The 26,885-nt window shown below is 46.2% G+C and overlaps 1 protein-coding gene and 1 long non-coding RNA gene across 2 annotated transcripts; one reads left to right on the top strand and one right to left on the bottom strand.

Moving 5' to 3' along the window:
• The first annotated feature begins 15,083 nt into the window (after window positions 1-15,083).
• LOC115643610 lies at window positions 15,084-26,362 on the top strand. The gene is made up of 3 exons (XR_003998355.1): window positions 15,084-15,198; window positions 16,607-16,608; window positions 26,350-26,362. It is a non-coding gene; the product is annotated as an uncharacterized LOC115643610 (long non-coding RNA).
• LOC115643609 (olfactory receptor 51G2-like) lies at window positions 17,430-18,365 on the bottom strand. The gene has a single exon (XM_030547618.1). The coding sequence runs from the start codon at window positions 18,363-18,365 to the stop codon at window positions 17,430-17,432; it is 936 nt and encodes a 311-aa protein (XP_030403478.1).
• Window positions 26,363-26,885: the final 523 nt, after the last annotated feature.

Below are 26,885 nucleotides of genomic sequence, written 5' to 3'. Positions count from 1 at the left end.
AGAGCCTAAAAGATATAAAAGGAAACTTAGTTTGATAGCATCCTGTCTGTCAATAGACACAGCTGGAAAACCCTTATGTCTGTATAGATGTAGTTGTAAAATCCTCACTTCTGTATTGTTTTGTATGTTTATTTGCATAGTCTCTGTCTGGTTCTGTGATTGTTTCTGTCTGTTGTGTAACATGGTTATTTAACCAATTATATCCCAGCACCTTATACAATATATTAGGATTGGTTAGTTAAATTTCAGTAAAATGATTGATTAAGATATAGCTAAGGAGAACTCAACTTTTACTATATAGTCCGCAGTCAATCAGGAAGTGGAGTGGGAACTGGGATCATATTTTGCTAAAGGGGGAAATGGGAACAAGGGATGGGAACAGAAACAAGGACATAAGCAAGGGTCTGTGATGTCAGAGCTGGGAAGGGGGTCACTAAGAAACTGGAATCATGCTTGCTGGAAGTTCACCGCAATAAACATTGAATTGTTTGCGCCTTCGAACTTTGAGTATTGTTGCTCTCTGTTCATGCAAGAAGGACCAGGGAAGTGAGAGGGTGAAGGGATAAGCCCCCTAACAAATACCCCAGCCCTAGACTGGGCAGGAGATTTTGACCTTCCCATTCCCACAGTGCAGCCATAGACTCAGTCAGTACATCTTTCATTTAAGTTACAAGGAAGTGGCTAAAAAAGGGACTGTCTCTGCCAAAATGGGACATATGGTCACCCTGCTCTTGATATCTGCTAGGATGGCTACACCAGCTCTATTTAAAAGGGATCCCCTGGAAAAGGCTTGTCTGCAGATGCCCATCACCCAGAGGAACAATTTAAGAACAGAAGAATGGCCATATTGATTCAGATCTATGGTCCATCTAGCCCAATGTCCAGTTTTCTGACTTTGGTCAGTGCAGATGCTTCAGAGGGAATTATCAGAAAAGCACAATATCTTGTCCTCCATCCTATGTCATCTGTACTCATCTTCTGACACTCAGAGTTTTAGAGACATCCAGAGAATGTAGTTGAGTCTGTGCCATCTTGGCTAATAGCCACTGGTGTATCTATCCTCCATGAATTTACTAGGGTTATTTTTGACTGCTGCTGCACATTGAGTGTATGTTTTCAGAGAACGATCCACAATGCTGCCAATACCTCTTTCTTGAGTGGTAGCAGCTAATTTAGACCCCATCATTGTATATGTATAGTTGGGATTATGTTTTCCGTTGTGCATTACTTTGCACTTATCAACTCTGAATTTCATCTGTCATTTTGTTCCCAGTCACCTAGTTTTGTGAGATCTGTTTGTAACACCTCTTAATTTACTTTACACTTAAATATTGTGACAAAGTTTCTTCTCTACCTTGGTGGGTACTGCGCTTATTGGCCTATTTGCTCACCTCAGTGACTTCCCCACAGTCTGGGTCAACTTCTCCTGTGTCTGATCAGGAGTTGGGAGGTTTGGGCAGAACCCAGGCCCGCCCTCTACTCTGGGTTCCCACCCAGGGCCCTGTGGATTGCAGCTGTCTATAGTGCCTCCTGTAACAGCTGCATGACAGCTACAACTCCCTGGGCTACTTCCCCATGGCCTCTTCCAAACACCTTCTTTAAGATCACCACAGGACCTTTCTCCTGGTGTCTGATAACGCTTGTACTCCTTAGTTCTCCAGCAGCACACCCTCTCACTCTCAGCTCCTTGCGCCTCTAGCTCCCAGCTGCTCACACGTATTTCCTCTCCTCTGGCTCCCCCCGGCCTGACTGGAGTGAGCTCCTTTTTAAATCCAGGTACCCTGATTAGCCTGCCTTGATTGGCTGCAGGTGTTCTAATCAGCCTGTCTGCCTTAATTGGTTCTAGCAATTTCCTGATTACTCTAGTGCAGCCCCTGCTATGGTCACTCAGGGAACAGAAAACTACTCATCCAGTTACCAGCATATTTGCACTCTACCAGACTCCTGTACCCCATTGCTTTGGGTCTGTCACAATATATTGAGTAATTTTGTCTTGTCTACATATTTTGCCACATCACAATTTACCCCTTTTTCCAGACAATTATGAATATGTTGAATAGCACTGGTCCCACTACAGATCACAGGAGGACCCTGCAATTTACTTCTCTCCCTTCTGAGAACTGACCATTTATTGCTTCCCTTTATTTCCTACCTTTTAACCAGCCACTGATCCAGGAGAGAACCTTCCTCATTCTCCCAGGACTGCTTATTTTGCTTAAGAGGGTTTGGTGAGGGACCTTCTCAATGACTTTCTGAAAGTCCAGGTAGAGTATATCCACTGGATCTCCCTTGCCCACATTTTTGTTGACCCACTCAAAGAATTTTAATAGACTGGTGAAGCATGATTTTCCTTTGAAAGGCTGTGTTGATTCTTCCCCAACAAAATGTGTCCATCTATGCATCTGATAATTCTATTTTTTCCTATAATTTCAACCAATTTGCCTGGTACTCTAGTTGGGCTTACTGGCCTATATTGTTAGGATCGCCTCTGGAGCCTTTTTTGAAAATCAGCATCACAATATGTATGTGCTGGTTGGATAGTACAGAGACTGATTTAAACCATAGATTACATACCACGGTTAGTAATTCTGCAATTTGACATTTGAGTTCCTTTAGAACTCTTGGGTGAATCCCATTTGATCCTAGTAACTTATTAATCTTATATGTAGGAGTTTGTTCCAAAACTTACTCTGCTTATGCTTTAATGTGGGGCAGTTTCTCAGATCTGTCACCTAAAAACAATGGAGGCTAATCAGAGAGTTCTTCAAGTGAAGGGTCAGTTCATCACCTGGCTTCAGTTCTCATGATAAGGGAGACAAAATATATGGACCACACCAACCTGTTCCATCGTGGGCCCTTACATTCTAGACGACATATGCTACTGATTCTCTCACTGTAGAGATATGTTAAGATGGGTCAAAGACCAAGAGCAGTGGGTTAGGGGCTGGTGAGGGTGGACAGGGCACTGGGGAAGGAGACCAAGGCAGGCAGCAGCATTTACAAAGTGACAGTCTTTGTGGAGAGCCAGGGGACCAGGGGGATGTTGGCACATGAAGAATGGTATCGTTGACTGCTCAGACCTCAGTATTCCTCTTGATAGAGTCAATAAAGAGAAGGGATGTGGATGTTGTTCCCATTACACATAGCCTGCCACTGTCCTGCCTCTGTTTAAATATTCATGGGCTATGAAAAAAGCTGCAGAGCTGTTTTGCAGTCACAGTATTCACCCTTCCCGAGAACTTTAGGAACTGTGTGATTCATAAATGCTGCACAAGCTGTGGATAGGGGCTATTCAAGGGTCACAGTAACCCACCCTTTCCCTCTGCCCTCAGCCAGTTACTAGTGACTAAGTCATGCCAGAGACACAATTAATGCAGGAGGCCCAGGAGAAGCCATTCAGGCAGCCCCGTTGATGGCTCTGCACACTGCAGACCTGCTGAGCCCACTCCCCACCGAGGCAGAATGTGTGAAAGAGGGTCTGACATATAGAAGTGCTGGCAAGAGACTCAGGCCCAGATTCCCTCCGCAGCCCCTCCGTTTATGCTGCTCCAGCAATACAAAGAGGTGGAAATGGGCCTTTGCTCCCCCACAAAGGCATGTCTTGCTCCATTCCCAGCACAGCCCGTTCAGTGTAGAGTGATCACCTATTCAAAAGGCAAAAGCAGGACACATGCAGGAGCTCCATCCACTCCGTCCCCTTCCCTGCCGCCTCCATGGCCCTTCCCTGGACTCTCTTCTCCCCCCTGTAGCCCCAACCCCTGCTACTCAACTTCCCCTGAGCCCCGCCCCCTTGCCAGGCTTGAAGCTGGAGCTGGGCTGTGTTAAATGTTACTCAGGGAGCCAGGATACTCCACCTGCCTTGAGTGAGGGGATAGGGGGCACGAGACCAGCCCCCAGCCCATATTCACACCCCCTATGGCATGCTACAAAGGGAAGGTGGCACATCTGGGGCTCCCCACAGCAGGCTGGCCTTCTTGGGGAGCTCTTAAAATAGCTTGGTTCTGTTCTTGCTGGTGGCCAGGATCTTGGGAGAAGAGGAGGAGCAGGGGGCCAGGCCTTAGGGGAAGAGACGGGATGCGGCAGGGCCTCAGGGATAAAGGAGGAGCAGGGGATGTGGCAAGCTTGAAGCAATGCTGATCTCAGCAAGTAGGGCAATGAGGGTCCCAAATAAAGGAAGAGGAGGGTAATAAGAGACCTCGTGTTCTGGAGAAGACTGAATTAATGGGACCACACAAAGGGGGCTCTTGTTCAATTGGAAGATATTAGCCAGGATAGGAGTGAGTTGTGTCTGAGTCACTGTTGCTAGCCAGATTTATCACTGCATTTCCAGAAACTTCTGGAATTGGGTGTGGTAGTTTTGGATATGCTCCAGTAGGTTCCTCCTTGCTTGGGTCAGACTCCATCAGGGTGAGTAATCAGGGCAGCTGCTTTGCAAAGGGCCACCTGTTCTGTGTGAATTGGGAGAAGCTGAGCCAAGGAGCAAAAAGCAGCCTGTTTCCCCTGACTCTGAGGCATTTTGCAGCAGGTTCGTGATATTTGTTAAGCCTCTAAGAGCGAAGCATGGGCAGGGTTAAGTAAAGCCAGGAGAAACTGGAAGGGAAAACAGTTTCTTCACTTTTTAATTGCATTCTTTGAACGTTATTTTGATTTGAGCTGAACTGTTTTGGTTAAATTGCCCCATCCAGTATGATTTACCAGCTTTTCTTTCCATGTACTAATGGGAAAAGAGTCATTTATGTTTTGCCATTCTCAGCTTTGTATTTTCTTGTGCCTGGAGTTTTGGTTATCTATATACTTAAGTGAGTGATTGGTAAAGCTGTTACCTGCCTGGCGAGAGAGAGATTCCTACAGGCAAGGGGAGGGAAGATGCTCTTTTAGACTCGGCAGACTGTCTAGATTTGGTGACCAAAGACTCTCACTGAGATTCAGGTGAACTCAGTCTAAGCTTTTGGGAACTCTCAGTTTCTTCTCACTGTGTTTCTGTGGGGACTGAACTGTTCAGATTTTAATCTGTTGTATTTATTTATGTTTATGTCTAACTGTGAAGATAACGTCTGTGGATTATAAAATAGCCATGTCATGCTGTAAAAAATAGATTATTTGTTTCTTTATCATAAAATTTTCATTTCTTTTCTTCCTTTTGGGCCTTGAGCATGAGGAGGTTCAATCTTTGCTGAAAATCCTGAGAGACTGAACTCTGTGTCTCCAGCTGCTTTCTATGGGAGTTATTTTTTAAGACTCTGGAGAAGGGCAATGAAGTGAACTCTAGCCCACCCAGAGGTTACCCAGGACCTTAGAAGGAAGTTCAGAGGGCCTGCAGCACTACATCAGGCCCCAAGGGGGCACTCTGGGGTAACACATCTGTAGGGATGTGGCCAGCGTGTGCTGTGCTGTTGGAAGCCATTACCAATGGGTGGAGGTCAGCCCAGCCCCCAGGCTGCTCTAAACTCCGCTGTGGCAGGGGGAGAACAGGCCAGCGAATCAAACCCCTGTAACTGGACCCTTGCCATCTGCACTCTCTGCAGCATGGGGAGTTCTGCTGGCACAGCAGAGTACTCGGGGATGACAGTGCAGGGTAGGTAGTGGATTTCTAAGGGGAGTATTGGAGTCTAAAGGAGACATTGGGAGTTTCAGCACAGTCACCAGACCGATGCTTGTGAGCCCTTGAGGCTGAATGAATCTAATTTCCAAACAATAGAGCACCAGCCACGAGGGCCTCATCTTAGACTATCTGGCTGGGAGAAAGCAGTCAGAGAGCAAAGGTCAGCTCCACACCTTGGCCCTGTAACACAGACACAGCTGAGCAGTACGGTGACTGTGCCTAGGCTCACACAGGTTTCAGCAAATGCTGCTTCAATAAGAAAGGGGCAGGCAGATGGGAAGATGCTCAGACACACAGGAAAAGTAGGCTGAGTCTCAAGGGCAGCCTGGCTTTCCAAAAGAATGTAATTTGCTGCAGTTCCATTATGTATCTCCAGGGCAAAGCCTGTCTAACTTAGCTTGTCATGATATGTGAGAAAGATGACAGCTGCCTGTTATTTTAAAACCATTTTCTCCAATGCTTTGTGTTTTTTTGCTAATAAACTTCTTTGTTTTAAGGAGGGTGGGGGTGACAGTACAGCTTTTGTCACATGTACCCGAAAGGAAGAAACTGAGGTGTCCAGTGGGACCTGCTTAACGATAATTGATTAGCATAGAGGGGGTGTTGTCCCACTCTTCGAGCAGGATACAATTGGGAGATTCCCCTGACATAGGAAAGGATGTAGTTTAGAGAGTAAAGAGACCATATATCCCTGTTTTACTGTGACAATCACGATTCTTCTTGGCCAGCATATATTCATTTTGAGTGCATATAAGCATTGAGAATAACAACTTTTTCAATTTGCATCCAAGATTGTGATCCAAGCAAGACAATGATTCATAGAGTCATATGAAATGACTCATATGATAGAGGACTATAAAATCATGACTGATGTGGGGAAAGTAGATAAGGAAGTGTTCATTAGCCTTTCTCATAACACAAGAACTATGGATCACCAGATTAAATTTATAAGCAACAGGTTTAAATCAAAGAAAAGGACGCATTTCTTCACACAACACACAGTCAACCTGTGAAATTGTTTGCCAGAGGATGTTGTGAAGACCAAGACTATAACAGGGTTGAAAACAGAACTAGATATATTCATGAAGGATAGGTCCATCAGTGGCCATTAGCCAGGATGGGAAGGCATGGTGTCCCTACGATCTGTTTGCCAGACCCTGGTAATTGAATGACAAGGGATGGATCACTTGCTGATTACATGTTCTAATAGGTCCTTCTGGGGCATCTGTCACTGGGCACTGTCGGAAGACAAGATATTAGGCTAGATGGACCTTTGGTCTGACCCAATATGGCGATTCTTATGTTCTTAAAGAGCTATATAATTTCAGGCCAGGATGGACCATTAGAACATCTAATCTGATCCTCTGTATGTCACATGCTGCAGAATTTCCCCCAGTTACTCTTGCATTGAGCCCAATGACTTGTGTTTGACTAACTCAAAACTTGTGTCCATCTAAAGCGTATTTTCCAGGAAGGCATCCAGTCCTGGTTTGGAGGTATCATGAGAATCCACCACATACCTTGGGAGTTTGTTCCACCAGTTCAGCACCCTCATTGTTAAATACCTGTGCCTCATTTCCAAATTTAATTTGTCTGGATTCAGATTCCAGCCATTGGTTCTTGTTATACTTTCCCCCGTTAGATTAAAGATCCTGTTAGAACTCAGTATTTTATCCCTCTGTAGGTGCTTGTACATGGCTATCAAGACACCTCTCAGCCATCCTTTTGGATAGCTAAGCAGGTTCAGCTCCTCAAGTTTCTCATTGTCTGGTATTTTTCCAGCCCTTCAGTCATTTCTGTGGCTCTTTTTAGCGCCTTCTCCTATTTTTCAATCTGGGCAGCAGACCTCATAGACTCATAGACTTTAAGGTCAGAAGGGACCATTATGATCCTCTAGTCTGACATTCTACACAATGCAGGCTACAGAATCTTACCCATCCACTTCAATAACAAACCCCTAACCTATGTTTGAGTTATTGAAGTCCTCAAATTGTGGTTTGAAGACCTCAAGCTGCAGAGAATCCTTCCATAAGTGACCCATGCCCCTTGCTGCAGAGAAAGGCAAAAAACCTCCAGGGCCTCTACCAATCTGCCCTGGAGGAAAATTCCTTCCCAACCCCAAATATGGCGATCAGTTAAACCCTGAGCATGTGGGCAAGACTCACCAGCCAGCAGCCAGGAAAGAATTCTCTGTAGTAACTCAGATCCCACCCCATCTAACATCCCATCACAGACCCTTGGGCACACTTACCTGCTTATAATCAAAGATCAATTGCCAAATTAATGCCAAAATTAGGCTATCCCATCATACCATCCCCTCCATAAACTTATCAAGCTTAGTCTTAAAGCCAGATATGTCTTTTGCACTATTCCAGCATTGGTCTAACCAATGCCATGTACAGAAGTAAGATCCTCTCCCAACTTCTGCTCACAACACCCCTGTTCATACAGCCAAGGGTCAGTTGGAAATGACAGAGGAGGAGGAAGAGCTGGGTGTATTATTCAGCTCCAGGATGACTGTGAGCCATCAATGCGATGTGGAAGTGAACAAGACACATGAGATCCTACAATGTGTCAGGCAAGATAGGGACGTAGTAGTATGATTATAAAAGGCACTGATGAGATCTCCTCCTGAAAATTTTGTCAAATTCTGGCCACTCATTTTGAAGACAGATGAATTGAGACTGGAACAGGTGAGAGGAAGGGCTCTTAGGATTGTCTGGGGAATGGAGGACCTGTATTATTTTCTGACTGAAAGAGCTTGGCTGGTTTAACCTAAGAAAACGCAGGCTGAGTGGGGCTCAGATTGCTCTATAAATACTGTGACACTCTGCAGACAATATTCCCCATAGTAATATCATTCTGATATAATTAGGATGCATCCTGTACAAGATATGTAATGTGAGGTGTCTATGGAAAAGTTATGGTTTGTTGAATATGATCATCATATTTGTATGTGTGTATCATTTTTGTATCTGGAGATAGGAATATTGACTATGGATCTTTATTTCAAACGTGTTTGCACTTGAATGACTTCCACAAAGTTTTACTCACAGTCTGCCTGCACACTTTGAATGGCCTATTCAAGTTAAATGGCCGATCAACAAAGACAATGGACCAGGGAGAAAGCTTATTTTCACCTGATGAACTGTCCTGGAGACATTTCAGTCAACCTATAAACAATGTCTGCCATGACTCAAAAGCACACATGGGCATGTGATTAGATCATATGATACTGAACTCCATTTTGGTACATATATTTTGTCAAAAGCTGGGCTGGGAGCTTGACTTGGAACAAAGGGGCTCCCACCATATGGACAGTGGGTGGAGAACTTCAATTCTTCCTAACACCCCTTGCTGACGAGAGCCTGTCATTAGCACAGCCCCTTTGATGAGAGAGTCCTGGGCCCCTCCTCTAGCTTGGCAGTAAGAGGAAAACTCAGGACGTGCTTTCAGAGAGTGAAGAATCCACAGAGTGTTGCCTGGCCAAACAGAGCCTGGCTGGGCTCTCCTCAGTCTGCTCCTGACCCATCTGCTCCACGAGCAAAGAGAGCCGCTTTAGCGCTAGAGATAGATATCATACCATGCATCCAAATTTACATTATCATCAAGTTTCAGGGTAGCTGGATCTTTGGGGGGGGTTGTTTGGGTCCAGTACAGAGCTAGCAGCAGACAGTTGGAACTGAGCGTGGGTCACATCTCTTTCTATTAAGAGTGTTCATGGACTTGCTTACCCGGTGTGTGAATGTCTCATGCCTGAGAAAGGGGAGGAGAATCGCTAAGCTGTGCCTGAGGAACCAGTAACTCTGTGAGCCAGTCTATGTTATGTCCAGTTGTCTGTGGTGTAACGTTGCTCCTTGCAACAAAGGGCTCTGTATCCCAGTGCAGAGGGAGACAGTTTTTCTGCCACGTATGGGCTATGTGACCAGAAATGTCTACTGGCTTACCCTCAATGCCTTCATTTGTGAGTGTTCTGCTTGAGATATGAACAGCAGTTCCAACTTTGGGGATTTTACTGGGAGTCTCACACTATTTCTCACTTTCTGAAAGACTCAGTTTCTGAAATCAAGATACTTCATGGGAATCTCAGCTTTCAGTTTTCCTAAAAATGTTTATTTTAAAAAGTGACTTGCAGAAAACCTGAAGCAGGTGCAACACAAATGCTTAAAAACCAAAGGCTCATGAAAATAAACACCACATTAGTATATTTTTAAATCTCATTATTTTAAACCAATCTCATGATTTTTGGGTGTTCGACACAACATTTTTTCATAGGACTTGGTGATACAGCGCTCCTAGATCTGAAAAGCAACTACTAAACGACAGTGAAATTAACAACAGTTTTTTAAAGTACATCAGAAGCAGGAAGCTTGCCAAAAAATTAGTGGGATCACTGGACGATTGAGGTGTTCAAGGAGCATTCAAGGAAAATGAGGCTGTTGCAGCGAGGCTAAATGAATTCTGTGAATTGGTTTTAGCTGAAGAGGATGTCAAGAAGATTTGCACAACTGAGCCATTCTTTTAGGTCCCAAATGTCAGGAGCTGTCCCACACTGATTTGTCAATAGAGGAGATTGTGATTCTGTACACATACTGGTATTGATGACATGATTCTGACATAATTATGATGCATCAGGTATGAGCTATGTCTTGTGAGGTTTCATAAATGTTATGATTTGCAGAATATGATTCAAATATGCTTTCTCTGGTAAACACCATCAACTAGCCTTTCAGGTACAAAAATGAAGAAGCTAGAGAGTCTCGATAACTCATTGACAAAGACAATGGACCATGGAAGACCATAGCCTTCCTGTGAATGTTTTATCCTGCCTATGGATAATGGCTGCTATGACTCAGCAGGGCATGTAAGGGCATGGGACCAGACCATATGACACTGAACTCCATTTTGGTACCTGTATTTTTCCACAAATGGGGCTGGGAACTTAGCATGAAAGAAAGGGTTCCTGCACTATGGAAAAACTATACAAGATGGAAAGCGAGAATGACATCATCTCTTGGACTCACTCCCCACACAAGAGCACTCCTAGAAACACCTGAGAAACAAAGACTGAAGAGGGGTAAATGCTTAGTTTATTTGCAAGGTAATCTGCTTTGATCTGTTTTCTATCACTTATAATCCACCTTTTTGTAGTTAATAAACTTGTTTTATGCTTTATTTTTACCAGCGTGATTTGAGTAAAGTGTCTGGGGAGAATCTCAGCTCTGTTTACAAAGGCTAATGCATATCTTTCCCTGAGCTCAGAACAGCTCTGCAGCTGTTTTCCTGGCCCCTGGATGTTTAAACAGACACCAGACAGTGACAGGCCAGGTGTAATAGGAAACAACATCCATGTCCCTTCTCTTTATTGGCTGTATCAACAGTCATTCTTGAGGTGGGATCAGCCACTCATATGGCCAACATGCCAGTGGTTACCTGGCTGTCCATGAACACACACACTTTGTTAATGCTGCTACCAGCCTTGGTTTCCTTTTCCCCCACTGCAAAGTCCTCCCTCACCAGACCCTCGCCCATTGCTCCAGGCCTTAGACCCTGTCTTACCCTGTCTCATATAAAGTGGAGATCAGTAGCTCATGTTGTCTCGAAAGTAAGGTTCCAGGATAGAATAGGTTACTGATGCCAGTGTTCTTCATTTTCCATGTCATCAGCGCTGGAGCCGGGTGATGAACTGACCCTTCATTTGACAAAAGCCCTGATTATCCTTGCACGAAGGTGTTTGCTTTTCACACTGTACATGATTGCATTCAGCAGGGGCGGAACCAGCAGGGACATGTAGCCCAGAAGAATCTGAAATAAGGGAGAAGAGCGCTTTCCAAAACTGTGTATCACAGACAAGTCAATGTCTGGTGTATAGAAGATCAGAACAGCACAGAGGTGGGAGAGATAGCTCAGTGGTTTGAGCATTGGCCTGCTAAACAAAGCATTGTGAGTTCATTGCTTGAGGGGGCCACTTTGGAATCTGGGGCAGCAATCAGTACTTGGTCCTGCTAGTGAAGGAAGGGGGCTGGACTCAATGACCTTTCAGGGTGCATTCCAATTCCAGTAATACATATATCTCCATATATTTTACATCGGTCTTTACTACAGAGGATGTAAGGGAGATTCCCACACCTGAGCCATTCTTTTTAGGTGACAAATGTGAGGAATTGTTCCACACTGAGGTGTCAGTAGAGGATGTTTTGGAACAAATTGAACAATTAAGCAGTAATAAGTTACTAGAACGAGATGGAATTTACCCAAGAGTTCTGAAGGACCTCAAAACTCAATTTGAAGAACTACTAACTGTGGAACATAACCTATGGCTTAAATCATACTCTGTGCCCGATGACTGGTAGATAGTTAATATGATGCTAATTTTTAAACAAGGCTCCAGAGGTGACCCCAGTATTACAGGCCAAACTTCAGTACCAGGCAAATTGGTTGAAGCTATAGTAAAGGACAGAATTATCGGACACACAGAAGAACACACTTCCTTGGGAAAGAATCAACACCATTTTTCAAAGAGAAATCATGCCTCACCAATCTATTACCATTCTATGAGTGGGTCAACAAACATTTGGGTGAAGGTGATTCAGTGGATATAGTCTAGTTGGACTTTCAGAAAGTCTTTGACAAGGTCTCTCACCAAAGTCTCTTAAGAAAATAAGCAGTCATGGGAGAAGAGGGAAGGTCCTCTCATGTATCAGTAACTGGCTAAAAGACAGGAAACAAAGGGTAGAAATAAAGGGTGAACTTTCAGAAGAGAAAGGTAAATAGTGGTGTCATCCTGCACAGTTCCCTGGGCTGTCAGCAGACCAAGGCACTGAGGAGCTTCCGAGGCTGCCTCCTGAGGACTGGCCACAATTCCCTGGGCCGCCGGCCAGTTGAGACGCTAAGGAACTGTTGGGGTTGCTGCCCATGGCTTGGCTAGCATTCCCTGAGATGATGAGCACAGGTACACATGAGTAGGAGAGTAGGAAGCAGCCCTGGGAAACCATGGAACCATCTGGGAAGTGGCCTGTTACAAGATAAGTGTTCAGGCCCTTGGCTGGGACACAGGAGTTGAGCAGACCCATATCCACCCTGCACCCCATTCCCACAGTCTCTAGCCCCTAGACTTTATTGGTGCTCACCCTTACCTGGACCACTAGCCTGCTTAGCCCACCTGCCTTGATTGCTGGCCAGAGCCGACCCATTGGTTTCCTGTCCTGTCCTTACTGGGCCTGGGGCTCATGGAAGGCTTAGCCACTCTGCCCTGATTGCAGGATGGAGCCCACTCATTGGTTCCTGCCCCACTCTGGCTGAGGGCCTGGGGCTGAAAAGACTATTTAAATGCTCTGTCTGGCTTGCAGGTCATAGCCTACCACCCGTTGGCTGCTGTACTGTTCTGCTTGGCCATAGGCCTGGAACACAAGGTGTAGGTTATTCCCCATGTTTTGAGCTCATCTTTACAGGTATGCGGAAGAGAGGAGACTGACAAGGAGGGACGGCAAAGCAGCCTACAGCCCCTTGCTTGTGAAGCAGCCTTTTCCCTACACTCTCCTCAGAAATCCATTACTTAACCCTCACTGTCACCACCGAACACCCCTACATCTGCCACACACACCAATGTGCTGGAGTCACAGGGTTTCCCAGAAGCAGCTGTCACAGGAGGCTGTGGTAATAATCCTTTTATCGACAGATGTCAGAAGTGTTGCTCTGTGAAACCCTGACACAGCCCTGATCTTAGGGTCTCAGACTATCTGAGCACCTGGAATATATTTATCCTCTTGCCACCTCTGTGAGGCAGGTCAGGGCTATTATCCACCTGTGGCTTGGCCACGATGACACATGGAAAGTGAGTCTGTGACTCAGGAGAGCTCGGTTTGAGCAGTGCCTGGCCCACAGGACCAGCCTTCCAGCCATCTGAGCGGTGAGAGGCCCAGCTGGATTCTCTTCTGCCACAGCAGAGCTCCCCACAGCACTGCAGAGAGTGGGGATGGCAGGAGCCAGTTCCAGTGATTGATTCACTGTCCTGTTCTCCCTGTGACGTTGCACTGCATGTGCTTCATGAAAAGATGCTTATGAATGTGAATATGATGTAACTAGAATATGTTTTGTGCAAAAGGTTTCTTCTAAGGTATCATTAAAAAGCTTATAATCTACTGAGTTTGTTCATCCTATTTGTTTGCATGTATTATTTCTATGTCTGAAGTTAGGAGAATAAGATATAAACATGTATCAGTGATGTAAACATATTAAGTGGAAACCATTAAGGTTGCTTCAGGATCAATGAACTGTGAATGGCTCTGTTTACTTGCAAATCTTCCTATGTATGTGTGGCCCAGCCCAGGAAGAATGGAGGCTGGGGTGTCACAGGACATGTGATCATGTCACCTGATACTGGAATCCATCTTAAATCTGGTACTTTTCCATTTAGAACAGAGGTGGGCAAACTACGGCCCTCGGGCCACATCTGGCCTATGGGACCCTCCTGTCTGGCCCCTGAGCTCCTGGCCTGGGAGGCTAGCCCCTGCCCCCTCCCCTGCTGTTCCCCCTGCCCCGCAGCCTCAGCTCGCCCGTCTGCCAGCACAATGCTCTGGGCAGCAGGGCCGCCAGCTCCTGGGGCAACACAGCTGCAGAGCCTGGCCTGACCCAGTGCTCTGTGCTGTGCTATGGTGACGGCGTGTCTGGCTCCAGCTCAGCGGTAGGGCTGTAGCGCTGCCAGCCATCGGTGCTCCAGGCAGCATGGTATGGTGGCAGGGAGCGGGTGGGGTTGGATAGAGGGCAGGGGAGTTTGGTGGGGTGGTCAGGCGGCAGGGGTATGGATGGGGCTGGGGTGGTCAGAGGGGGGGGAACAGGGAGGTTGAATGGGGGTAGGGGTCCCGGAGGAGCAGTCAGGAATGAGAGGAGGGTTTGGATGGGGCGGCAGGGGGCTGTCGGGGGATAGGGAGAAGGGGTGATTGGATGGGGCAGGGTTCTTTGGGAGGCATTTAGGAAGGAGGGGGGGTTGGATGGAGTGGTGGGGGGCAGTCAATAGCGGGGTTCTGGGGGCGGTCAGGGGACAGGGAGAAGGGGTGGTTGAATGGGGCAGGGGTCCTGGGGGGGCCATCAGGAATGAGAGGAGGGGTTGGATGTGATATCGGGGAGCAGTCAGGGACGGAGGTTCTGGGGACAGTCAGGGAACAGGAAGCAGGAGGGTGGATGAGGAAGAAGTCCCGGGGGGCCATCAAGGAAAGAGGGGGGTTGGGGCAGGAGTCGCAGGGGAGGCAGATAGGCCATGACTCCCTCCCATAACTGGCCCTTCATACAATTTCCAAAACCAAATGTGGCCCTCAGGCAAAAAAGTTTGCCTGCCCCTGATTTAGAAGGAGGGGTGGGGACCCAGAGAGACAATAAATTCCTGCCTTGTAGGAAAGCTATACAAGGTGGTTGGAGCAGGACAAAGAGGTGGCCAGTCATGAGAAAGTCCCTGCTTAACACCTAAGATGTCTGCTGGAACTAGCAAGAACTGTACTGGGGAAAGGATTGGGCCCAGACTAGGAAGGAGACTAGTCTGTGAAAGAGGCTTATTGGACCATCTGTGAGGGTGAGAGGTTACCTGTAATCAGTTTCTTAATGTCTTAGACTTGCATGTGTTTGTCATTTATTTTCTTTGGAAACTTACTTTTTTTCTGTCTGTTGTTACTTGGAACCACTTAAACCCTACTTTTTCTATTTAATAAAATGACTTTTGTTTATTAGTGAACCCAGAGTAAGTGATTAATACGTGGGGGAGCAAACAGCTCTGCATATCTCTCCATCAGTGTTATAGGGGGTGGACAATTTACGAGTTTACCCTGTATAACTTTATACAGAGTAAAACGGATTTATTTGGGGTTTGGAACCCATTGGGAGCTGGGTTTCTGGGTGCTGGAGTCAGACAACCTGCTAAGGTGTTTTCACTCCAAGCCTGCAGCTTTGAGGGTGTGATCCAGACTGTGGGTCTATGTTTGCAGCAGGCTAGTGTGTCTGCCTCAACAAGGCAGGGTTCTGGACGTGCCAAGCTGGCAGGGAAAATGGACTCTCAGATAATTTCAACACATCATGTGACAGTCCCAAGGGGATCTCTGGAAGCGAACCTGTCACACTCCCCGCTGCATCAGCAGAGTTTAGAGCAGCCTGGGGGTTGGGCTGACTTCTACCCAATGGTAACAGCTTCCAAGAGCACAGCCCACTCTAGATGAGTGTCACCCCAGAGTGCCCCCTTGGGGACTGAGATAGCCCTGCAGGAACCCTGCCCTTCCCTCTACGGGCCTTGCAATGACTTACTCTCAGCCTGGAATATTTAAGACCCACCTTTGTGAAGTCACATTAATTCAGTATCCTCCAAAACACAGATTCTCCTACCCTAGAGCCCCATCCTCCTCCTTTACTCAGGTCCCCCTTCCCCCTGCCACACACACACACACACACACTGATTGCTGGAGTCGGAGTTGGTTCAGGCTTGCCACACCCACTACCCCATCTCTTCCCAGAAGGTCTTGCCCCTTGTTGCTCCCCTTTCCCTGATGCTCCAGCCCCCAGCCACGTCAGAGCTAGATTGTGATAAGAGCTGCTCAGAGAGCTCAGGAAACTCTGAGGAGTCCTGGACACTCCACTTTTCCTGGATTTTAAGTTCTGGGGGGTGGGGACAAAGGCTGAGGGGTCCCCTTGGGTCTCCCAGTGAATTTTCCAGGACAGGTGGAGGGTTTGGGGCTCCTCAGAGAGGCTCTGCATCCCTGGGCAACTCTCACCATGCCCCAGCTCTGACTTCTGGTCTGAATAGGGTGTGAAGCCTTCACCAGTAAGGAGGACCAGGGAGCTGGGTGCTGAGTGTACAGATGGGGCAGGGGGAGGGGTCCTGGTGGGAAGAGGCAGAGTAGGGGTTGGGGCGTTAAGCGGGAAGTAGAGAGGCAGCGGGGATGGTGCTCCTGCATGTGTCCCACTTTTGCCTTTTGAAAAGATGGTCACTCGACACTGAACGGGCTGGGCTGGGACTGGAGCGAGACGTGCCTCTGTGGGGGAGTTGAAGACCGTTTCCAACCATTTTCATTGCAGCACAAATGAATGGTGGGAGAAGAGAATCTGGGCCGGAGGCTCCATGTGTCAGACCCTCACTCGCACACGCAGCTCTGCTCTGCCTCAGTGTGGAGGGGGCTCAGCACATGTGTGGTGTTCAGAGCCATCAACAGAGCCGGGGGATGGGGGCAAGTTGCCTGTGTCTCCTCCATTCATCATGTGTCTGATGTGACTCAATCACAAGCAGCTGGCTGAGGAGGTAGGGGAAGGATGGGTGACCATTCCCTTTCAATAGCCCCGTCCACAGCTCGTGCAGTGCTCATAGATCAAGCTGCACCCAGAAGGCTCGGGAAGTGCCAGGACTGTGACTACAGAATAGCTCTGCAGCTTTTTTAATGGCTCCTAGATAGTTAACAAAGACACTGGGACATTGACAGTCAGGTGTAATGCGAAACAACACTCACATCCCTTCTCTTTACTGAGTGTATCGGCAGGATTTCTGAGGTCAGAGCAGCCACTGATCCAGATGTTTATGGGCCAACATGCAACCAGTCCCCTGGCTCTCCACTGACACAGTCCCTTTGTAAATTCTGCTGCTGCCTTGGTCTCTTTCTCCCAGTGCACCATCCTCCCTCACCAGGCCCTGTCCCTTTGCTCCAGGCCTTAGACCCTTTCTGAACTTCTCCCTACAGAGTTTAGATTAGTAGTTCATGTCTTCTTGGGTATAAGGATGGAATAGGTGCCCTCGCCATGGCCCATGTTTTTCATGTCTCATGTGACCAGCGGCGGAGCCAGCTGATGAACTGACCCTTCACTTTTTGAGTACTCTGATTATCCTTGCATGAAGGTGCTTGCTTTTCAATCTGTACACAATTGGGTTCATCATGGGCGGGACCAGTAGGTAGACGTAGCCCATGAGAATCTGAAGCAAGGCAGAAGAGCTATTCCCGAATCTCTGTACTACAGACAAACCAGTCCCTGATATGAAGAAGAGGTGGACAGCACAGAAGTGAGAGACACAGATGCTCAGTGCCCTGACGCACTCCGCATGGGAGGCAATGCTCAGCACTGTTTTCAGAATCATTACATAAGATAAGAGGATGAGCAGCGAGTCCAATATCACTGTGGAGACTGTGACAAAAAAGCCATAGATGCTGCTGACTCTAATATCCGAACAAGCCATCTTAATGATCTCTTGGTTCAAGCAGTAGGAACGGGAGAGGACATTGGCTTGACAGTATTGGGAACATTTCAGGAGAAAGGGCAGTGGGAACACTACAGCAACCCTTCTTAGCACACACACCAGTCCCATCTTGGCTGTTCTTGGCAGGATTAAGATGGAAGCATATCTCAATGGGTGAGAGATGGCGATGAAGCGGTCAAAGGCCATCAAAAAGAGCACAGAGGATTCACTGTATGAAAGCGAGTGGATGAAGAACAGCTGGGCAAAACAGGCATCGAGGCTGATCTCCCTAGCATTAAACAAGAATGTGCCCAATGTTGTTGGCATGGTGGCTATTGATAAACCAAGGTCTGTGACTGCCAACATGGAAAGGAAAATGTACATGGGCTCATGGAGGCCTGAATCTGATCTTATAATGAACAGAATGACTGCATTTCCTACTACAGAAATAACATACACTAAGCAGAAGAGGATAGAGATCCAGAGATGGACATATTCCTGCCCAGGTGTCCCGGTGAGAAGGAACACTGCAGAGTTGAAGTTGGTGTCATTGACAGCTGACATTATGTACTGGGAGGTCCGATAGTTTTGAACCTTTCCTCCTGAAAGGAAAAGCAACAGGAGACTAGATGATATTTAACAAAACATCTTTCTGCTCTGATTGTATTTCTAGAGAGTCCCAGGAGCTCAGGGAAGATCAGCAAAAACTTAATCTTGGATTTACACTGCATGTAAGAAGATAGGCACTCCCAGTCAGACCTGGAGTCCATCTAGCCCAGTATCCACTGGTCCATTTGAGGTGCTTCAGAGGAAGCCAAATGAAGCCCTGCAATAGAAAGCTATGAGATAACTTGCTCCCAGGGAATATTTTCCCCTGACACCCATTATTTATACATATTTTGTACTGTACATGAGGAAGGTTTATAGTCCTTCCAAAACTTTTTAAAATAGTCTTCACTAATGTAATTGGAATTTCTGGTTACCCACATAAACATACGGTTCCTTTTTGAATCCTGTTGATAACTTGTGGCTGGGAGTTCCACAGTTTCCTTTAGCCCCGTGTGATTTTACACTTTTGACCTTCCCATGGACACCTGTTCTGACCCTTCATTTCTGAGTGTAGCCCATTGTATCATTCAATGAGAAGTGCATGGTGAAATCTGTCATTGTACTTATTTGTTCTGCATTGAAGCTATTTATAAAAATGGTTAGTTGTGTCATTATATATATATATATATATATTTTTTTTTTAATTTTTTCCACTCCTGAGAGTCCAAATTATGTCTCTGCCTCTTTTCAGCAAATAGGATAAATTCTCAGGGTCAGGTTCTGATTTTAATAACAATGGCTTCAACTGCGTCACTCCAGATTTATATGTGTAAATTCAATCAGAACCAGGCTCCATTAACTTTCCCTTATCAAGTGCTCCCATTGATACACTCTGACCCCCAAGAATCTCTCCGAAAGAATCTGAAGTGCTTTGCCTGGCCAGCGTTGACTGAATCCAGAGAGTTCAATCATTAAAGACAGGATATTGGGTTAGATCATTGGAAGACAGGATACTGGGCTAGATGGACTTTTGGCCTGACCCGGTATGGCTGATCTTATGTTCTCATTGCAAGTTTTAGAAAGAGCTTCTGGTCAGTTTCTCGGAGACATGATTATACTACTGTTCACTAAACAAAGAATTAATTGTCCAAACCCATTGCAAACAATATGTTGAATAGTATCAGGGGGTAGCCATGTTAGTCTGTATCCACAAAAACAACGAGGAGTCCGGTGGCACCTTAAAGACTAAGAGATTTATTTGGGCCTAAGCTTCTGTGGGTAAAAGAAACGACTTCTTCAGGTGCATCCTCGTTTGAGTATGTGGAATACTTCTCAAATATTTTCTAAAGCAAAAGTCATAACATTTACACATCTGTACTTTAGCACACACGTCATCCCATTCTTTCCCCTTTGATCTTCTTTCAGAGATGATTTCTCAGGTTAGGGTGGGACTTCAAATGCAACATCTGTCTCTGGATTTCTTCAGAACCTGAAAAGATCACAGCATCTCAGCCCTCAGTCAATGACCTGTCAGCAAACAAAAGTCTAGTAGCTCCTCTGTCCCTGGGTTAATAACTGACTGGTTCTCCTCAGGTTGCGTCTGTCAGTCTGTAGCCTCTCTCTAGACTGGTAACAGGCATTGGGGTCAGGATACGAAATATTCATTCCATGGGCTCTCACTCTCTAATACAGCGCTTTTGAACCTCTTTTCATTTGGAGGGCCCTAATAAATTTTGAATGGAGGTAGACATAGTCTGAAGATCCCCAGTGGCCATTACTAGTAGTAATACACTGTGTATTAGTAATGTACTAGTGTGTACATTACTAATACACAGTGTACACTAGTACATAGTAACCACAACACAACACCACAACACCTGTTATTCAGTCATAAATAGGGATTGCAGGAAGTACATTTCAAAGTCAGATGCATGTGGAACTTCATTACCCACGTGAAAATAATGAGGAGTCCTTGTGGCACTTTAGAGGCTAACAAATTTATTTAACTAACAACTCCTTGTGGTTTTTGCTAATACAGACTAACACGGCTGCCACTCTGAAACCTGTCACATGAAAACAGTCTATTGCTCTCTGACTGTTTCTGTCCAGTATTGATAAAATCCATACAACCCAGAAACGGCATTGGGACAGACATGGGGCTGAGCTGCCATAAAGAATGTGTCTGTTAAACCCAATTCTTGCAATGTTTGCTGTAGAGCTACATTTGGTTAACTATTGGGATGTTTACTTGCTGGATATATTGGGTTAAAATGGTTCATCTTAGTTTAATAGCAGGCTGCTGCAAAACAAGCAGGAAGACAAGGAACAACTCAAGAAAAGCCACCATTCTTATCTAAAATACACATTTTAATTTTAATTACTATAGCACAAAAAACTTGCTTCCAAAGTCTTCCTGTCCTTTCTGTCCACTTCTTTCACCTTCACCCCCCTGTTGAAGGGATGCTAGCCCTTAAAGTGACATCACCCCTTTCCTTCCAGATAGCAGGACAAAAGTTTCCCTTTCTTTACTTCTGACTATTTAATGAGCTAGTTTTAAAAGAGCCCTCCAGCAGAATCAGTACTTTAGTAAGATATGAAATGCTTCGTTATACCTAAAATCTGTGGAAACATATTTTTTTAAAGTAGGTGAAATTTCATAAACATGTCTGTTGTCATTGAGATCACACACAGTAAATTAGTGTTCCCTTTTTCGACAAGCAATGAACATTATTATGAAAACACTAAACCTCTGTGATTGATTAATTTAAAATAATGTCTTCCTTCAGTGAGTTAAATATGTAGCAATCTGTAATGATTACTTTATGAAGGCTTAAGAGTACCTGAGTTCTGAAGAAGTGAGGTTTTTCACCCATGAAAACTTAGTCCCAAATAAATCTGTTAGTCTTTAAGGTGCCAACGGATTCCTTGTTGTTTTCATTTAAAATATAAAATCAGCTCAGAAATACTGATTAAGAAAATGTAAAACAGAGAAGAGCTGCATCATGTATTCCATAATATTTAATATATTCAGCAGGACAGCTGATTTGCTCTTACCACAAAGTTTTTGTAAATTAATCTGTGACAAACTTCAGGGTACATCAATATACCTGTGACTGACATTTTTTATGCCTAAATTTAGTGCTTTTAATTAGGTACCTTCTGCATGTCCAGTTTTCACCTTCTGGCATGCAGTGGAAAACATCCATTTTCTTTAAAAAAACAAACAAACCTCTTCTGCAATATCTTTCTAGTGTCATTTGCTTCATTCAGGGATTTGGCTGGAATGGGGTCAGCAGGGAGTGGGAGGGAAGAGAGGAGAAGAGGGAGTCAGTGGGGAGGAGTGGAGCCTGGACAGAGTTGGATGGGGTTTGGGGCAGAGCAGGGGTGGGGTATAGGCTGGGTTATAGGCAGAAAAGGTTGGCTGAGGCGCTAACCACCCCAAGGGGCAGCTTCACCCACTGCCCATGGTAGCAGGTAAGAGCGGGTCGGCTCCCACACACCCAGCGCATGCTGCAGTGTCCTAAGGCAGGGGCTGTATTTACAGCACCGAATGCGCCGGTGCTGCACATTCTGTGTGAGTGAGAGGGTATGGGGGTCTCTGTGGGGAACTGTGACTCTCTGCCACTGTGAGGTGGGCCGAGTGGCTCGGTATCCATGCTGCCTCATGCCTTTCCCCTCCACAGGCTGCGATGGCAGGCTGCCATTGGGCATAGGGCACCAGTTTAATAATACTGCAGAAGGACCCATGAATCCTAAGGATGGCCATGCCGGTTACAGGGGTTAGATTCACTGGCCTGTTCTCCTGCTGACTCAGCACAGTGTAGAGCAGCCTGGGGGCTGGGCTGATCTGCACCTGATGGTAATGGCTTGCAAGAGCACAGCTGAGTGTAGCCAAGGCCTTGTGGACACGTGCTGCCCCAGAGTGCCACCTTGTGGCCTGAGGTAGCATTGCAGGCACCCTGCCCTTCCCTCTAAGGTCCTTGCAATGACACTCTCAGCCTGGGATACCTGAAACAAGAGCCCCCTTTGTGGGGTCACATTCATTCAGTCATCTCCAAAACACAGACTCTCCTACCCTCCGACCCCATCCTCCTCCTTTACTCAGGAGCCCCCCACCCTCCTGCTTACTGGGGTCTGTCTTGTTCCAGGCTTGTGCAGCCTCACTGGCTTCTCCCCACCTGGCACCCATGATATCTCAGTCCCTTTCCCCAGGGCTGAGCGAGGGCAGCTGTCCATCCCCTGCTGGTGTCGCCCATGTTTCTCGAGAGGATGCAGCCTGCCTGCCCTTCTAGGGCTCCTCCTGTTTCGCATGGAGTGAAGCTTCTGTCAGCTCCAAAAGGCACAGGAATCTTAAAGGGCCACACCCTGAATCAGGGGTTCACTGACACCCCCAATCACTCCAACAACAAAAAGGGGATACTCCCCAACACATCTCCTCCAATGGCCACTCAATTAGGGTGGCCCACCCATCCTGAATTGGGCAGGAGAGTCCCAAAATACAGACTTGAAGTCCCAGTGTGGTCTGAAAGACTCCCGAACAGCATTTGTCCCAAGTTCCCTGTGGTGCCAATCCACACTGCTCATGGACAGAGCCACCCTTTTCACTGTTGGGGGGCTGAGGTCCTTAGCCGCCACTCATGATGAGGCCCCACCCTACTCCTCTTTCCCCCAAGGCCACATACCCTGAACGGTGCAGGTGGAGGCTCTGGGGTTCCCCAAAGTGACACTTGCTCCCTAGGCTTCTTTTACCACAGCCTGGCTCTGACATGCGGCCTGGTCACTGGGTGGGGCTTTGGGGAAGAGAAGGAGCAGGAGGTGGGAGTTCAGGGGGAAGAAGAGGGCCAGGAGTCAGGCCATGCAGGGGGTGGGGCTCCTGAATGTGTCTTGCTTGTTCCTTTTGAGAAGGTGGCCAACCTACACTGAATGGGCTGGACTAGGACAGGAGATCTCTGTGACTCTGCTGGGGAGCTGAGGCCCTTTTCTACCCGTTGGCATTGCTGGGGCAGCAGAAATGGAGGGGAGGGCAATATGGGCCTGAGTCTCTTCCCAAGACTCCTGTGCGTCAGACCCTCACACACAGCCAGCTCTGCTCTGCTTCCGTGTGGAGTGGGCTCAAGAGTTGTGCTGTGTGCAGAGCCACCAAAGGTGGTGGTTAGGGTGTTGCCTGAATGGCTTCTCTTGTGGCTACTGCACAATGATATCTCTGACAGGACTCAGGCAGAAGCTCCAGGCTGAGGGAATAGGAGGAGGGTGGGTGTCCATGTCCCTTGAATAGCCCCTGTCCACAGCTCATGCCGTCCCCATGGATCACACAGCACCCAGAGTGCTCAGGAAGGGCCAGGACTGCGACTGCAGAACAGCTCTACAGCATTTTTTTTATGGCCTGTGGATGTTTAACCAGAGACAGGACAGTGACAGGCCAGGTGTAATGGGAAACAATATCCATGTCCCTTCTCTTTGTTGAGAATATTGTCAAGGATTCTGAGGTTGGAGCAGCCACCGATATGGCTCTTTATGGGCCAACATACCACCAGTCTCCTGGCTTTCCACAAACACAGTCACTTGGTAAATGCTGTTTCCTGCCTTGATCTCCTTCCCCCAATGCACTGTCCTACCTCACTAGTGGGTGGAGACAGCTCCTATATCTGTACATCAGGCCTTAGACCCCATCTGAACATGTCTGTACAGAGTGTTGGTCAGTAGCTCATGTCATCACAGATATAAGGGTCCAGGATGGAATAAGTCGCCGGGTCCTGTGTTTCTTGTATCCTATGTCACCAGCACTGGGGTCAGGTGCTAAACTGACCCTTCACTTCACGAACACCCCCATTATCCTCGAATGAAGGTGTTTGCTTTTCACACTGTACATGATTGGGTTCATCAGAGGAGGAACCAGAGTGTAGATGTAGCCCAGGACAATCTGAAGCAAGGGAAAAGAGCTCTTCCTGAATCTGTGCATCAATGTCAGGGTGAACTCTGGCATGTAAAAGAGCAGGACAGCGCAGAGGTGGGAGACACAGGTGTTTAGGGCCCTGAGGAATTCCACATGGGAGGAGATGCTCAGCACTGTTTTGAGGATCATCACAGAAGAGAGGAAGATGAGCAGTGAGTCCAACCCCACCGTTAGGACTGTAATAAACAATCCATAGATGTTGTTGACTGTGATGCCCACACATGCCATTGTCATGACCTCCATGTGTAAGCAGAAGGAATGGGAGAGGATATTGGCTAGATAGAACTGGAACCTTTTCAGCAGAAGGGGGAGTGGGAGTATGACGGCCACCCCTCTTAGCACAAACACCAGTCCAATCATAGCTATTCTCTCCAGTGTTATGGTGGACGTATATTTCAGTGAGTTACTGATTGCGATGAAGCGGTCAAAGGCCATCAACAAGAGCACAGCGGATTCAATGAATGTAAACGAGTGGATGAAGAACAGCTGGGCAACACTGGCATTGAGGCTGATCTCTCTTGAGCTAAACAAAAATACACCCAGTATTGTCGGCATGCTGGCTATCAATAAGCCAAGGTCTGTGATAGCCAACATGGAAAGGAAAATGTACATTGTCTCATGAAGGCTTAGATCTGTTTTTTTGATAATCAACAGAATGAGTGAATTTCCTACTATAGAAATAGCGTAGGTTAAGCAGAAGACGGTAGAGATCCAGAGATGGATGTCTTCCTGCCCAGGTATCCCAGTAAGAAGGAACACTGCACAGTTGAATTTAGTGTCATTGACAGCTGACATAACATCCTGGGAAGGTCTGATAAGTTTTGAGCTTTTCTTCCTGAATGAAAAAGGAATAGGAGATTAGACAACTAGATGATATTTAACAAGACATCATTCTGCTCTCAGTGCAAGTCTACAGACTCCTAGGAGGTCAAGAGAGATGAGCAAAAGCATAGTCTTGGATTTACACCACAGATAGGAGGATAGGCACTGCCAGAGTGGATCAGACCTTCAGTCCATCTAGCCCAATATCCAGTGGCCAATTCCAAATGCTTCAGAGAAAAGTGGAAGAAGCCCTACAATAGACAGCTAAGAGATAACCTGCTCCCAGGCAACATTCTCCCTGACACCCACTAGTTAGATATATTTTGCAATGCAGATCAGGAACATTTATAGCCCTTCCAAGACATTTTTTTTAAATCCCCACTATCATAGTTGATTTTTCTGGTTATTTATATAAATTTCAATTCCCTCTCTCAGTCCTGCTAACCTCTTGGTCCCTTTGATCTCTTGTGGCTGGAAGTTCCTCAGCCTACTTGAGCGATGTGTGATTTTATAATCCTGACCTTCTACAGACATCCTTTTTCGCCCTCCACTTCTGAGTGTGGCCCATTGTATCATGACAGGTATAAACACATGGCAAGTATATGGTGAAAACCATCATTGTATTTATCTGTCCTACATTGAAGCTGTTTATAAATGTATTTCCTTGCCTCATTATAGACAGACAGGCAGACAGACAAATAGATATATAAAAAGAAAGAAAGAAAGAGATTTATTGAAAGTCTTTGGTAAGGATAAAAGGGGTGAAAAAACAAGGGTGATATCATGGTAGGGGTCTACTACAGACCACCTAACCAAGAAGAAGAAGTTGATAAAGCTTTTTCTAAACAACTAATAAAATCATCCCAAGCACAGGACTTAGTGGTGATTAGGGACTTCAACTACCCAGACATCTATTGAAAAAATAACACAGCAGGGCACTTATTACCCAACAAGTTTTTGGAGTGTATTATAGACATTACTTTTTATTGCAGAAGATGGAGAAAGCTGCTAGGGGGGAGGCTGTTCTAGATTTGATTTTGACAATTAGGGAAGAACTAGTTGAGTATTTGAAAGTGGAAGGCAGCTTTGGGTGAAAGTGATCATGAAATGATAGAGTTCACGAATATAAGAGATGGTAGGAAGGAGAAAAGCACAATAAGACAACGGATTACAAGAAGGCAGACTTCAGCAAAGTCAGGGAGTTCCTAGGTAAGTTCCCATGAGAAGCAAGTCTAAGGGGAAAAACAATGGAAGACAGTTGGCAATTTTTCAGAGATATTATTAAGGGCACAAGAGCAAACTATCCCACTGCATAGGAAAGATAGGAAATATGACAAGAAACCAGCCTGGCTTAACCAGAAGACCTTCAATGATCTAAAACTCAAAAAAAAGTGTCTACAAAAAGTGGACACTTGGTCAAATTACAAAGGATGAATATAAACACGTAGAAAAGTCAAGGCACAAAATCAGATCACACTAGCTAGGCACATAAAAGGAAACAAGAAACATTCTGCAAATACATTAGAAGCAAGAGGAAGATCAAGGACAGTGTAGGTCTAAAGTTGAAATGGCAGAGGTGCTTAGTGATTTCTTTGTTTTGGATTTTACCAAGAAAGTCGGTGGTGATTGGTTGTCTAACATAGTGAATGCCAGTGAAAATGAGGTAGGATCAGAGTCTAAAACAGGGAAAGAACAAGTCAAAATTTCTTAGACAAGTTAGATATCTTCAGATCACCAGAGCCTGATGAAATGCATCCTAG

Source organism: Gopherus evgoodei, unplaced genomic scaffold (assembly GCF_007399415.2).
Source record: "Gopherus evgoodei ecotype Sinaloan lineage unplaced genomic scaffold, rGopEvg1_v1.p scaffold_64_arrow_ctg1, whole genome shotgun sequence".
NCBI classification, from domain to species: domain Eukaryota; kingdom Metazoa; phylum Chordata; order Testudines; family Testudinidae; genus Gopherus; species Gopherus evgoodei.
The sequence above is the reverse complement of the archived record's forward strand: the minus strand, read 5'-3'. Positions and strand labels throughout refer to the sequence as shown.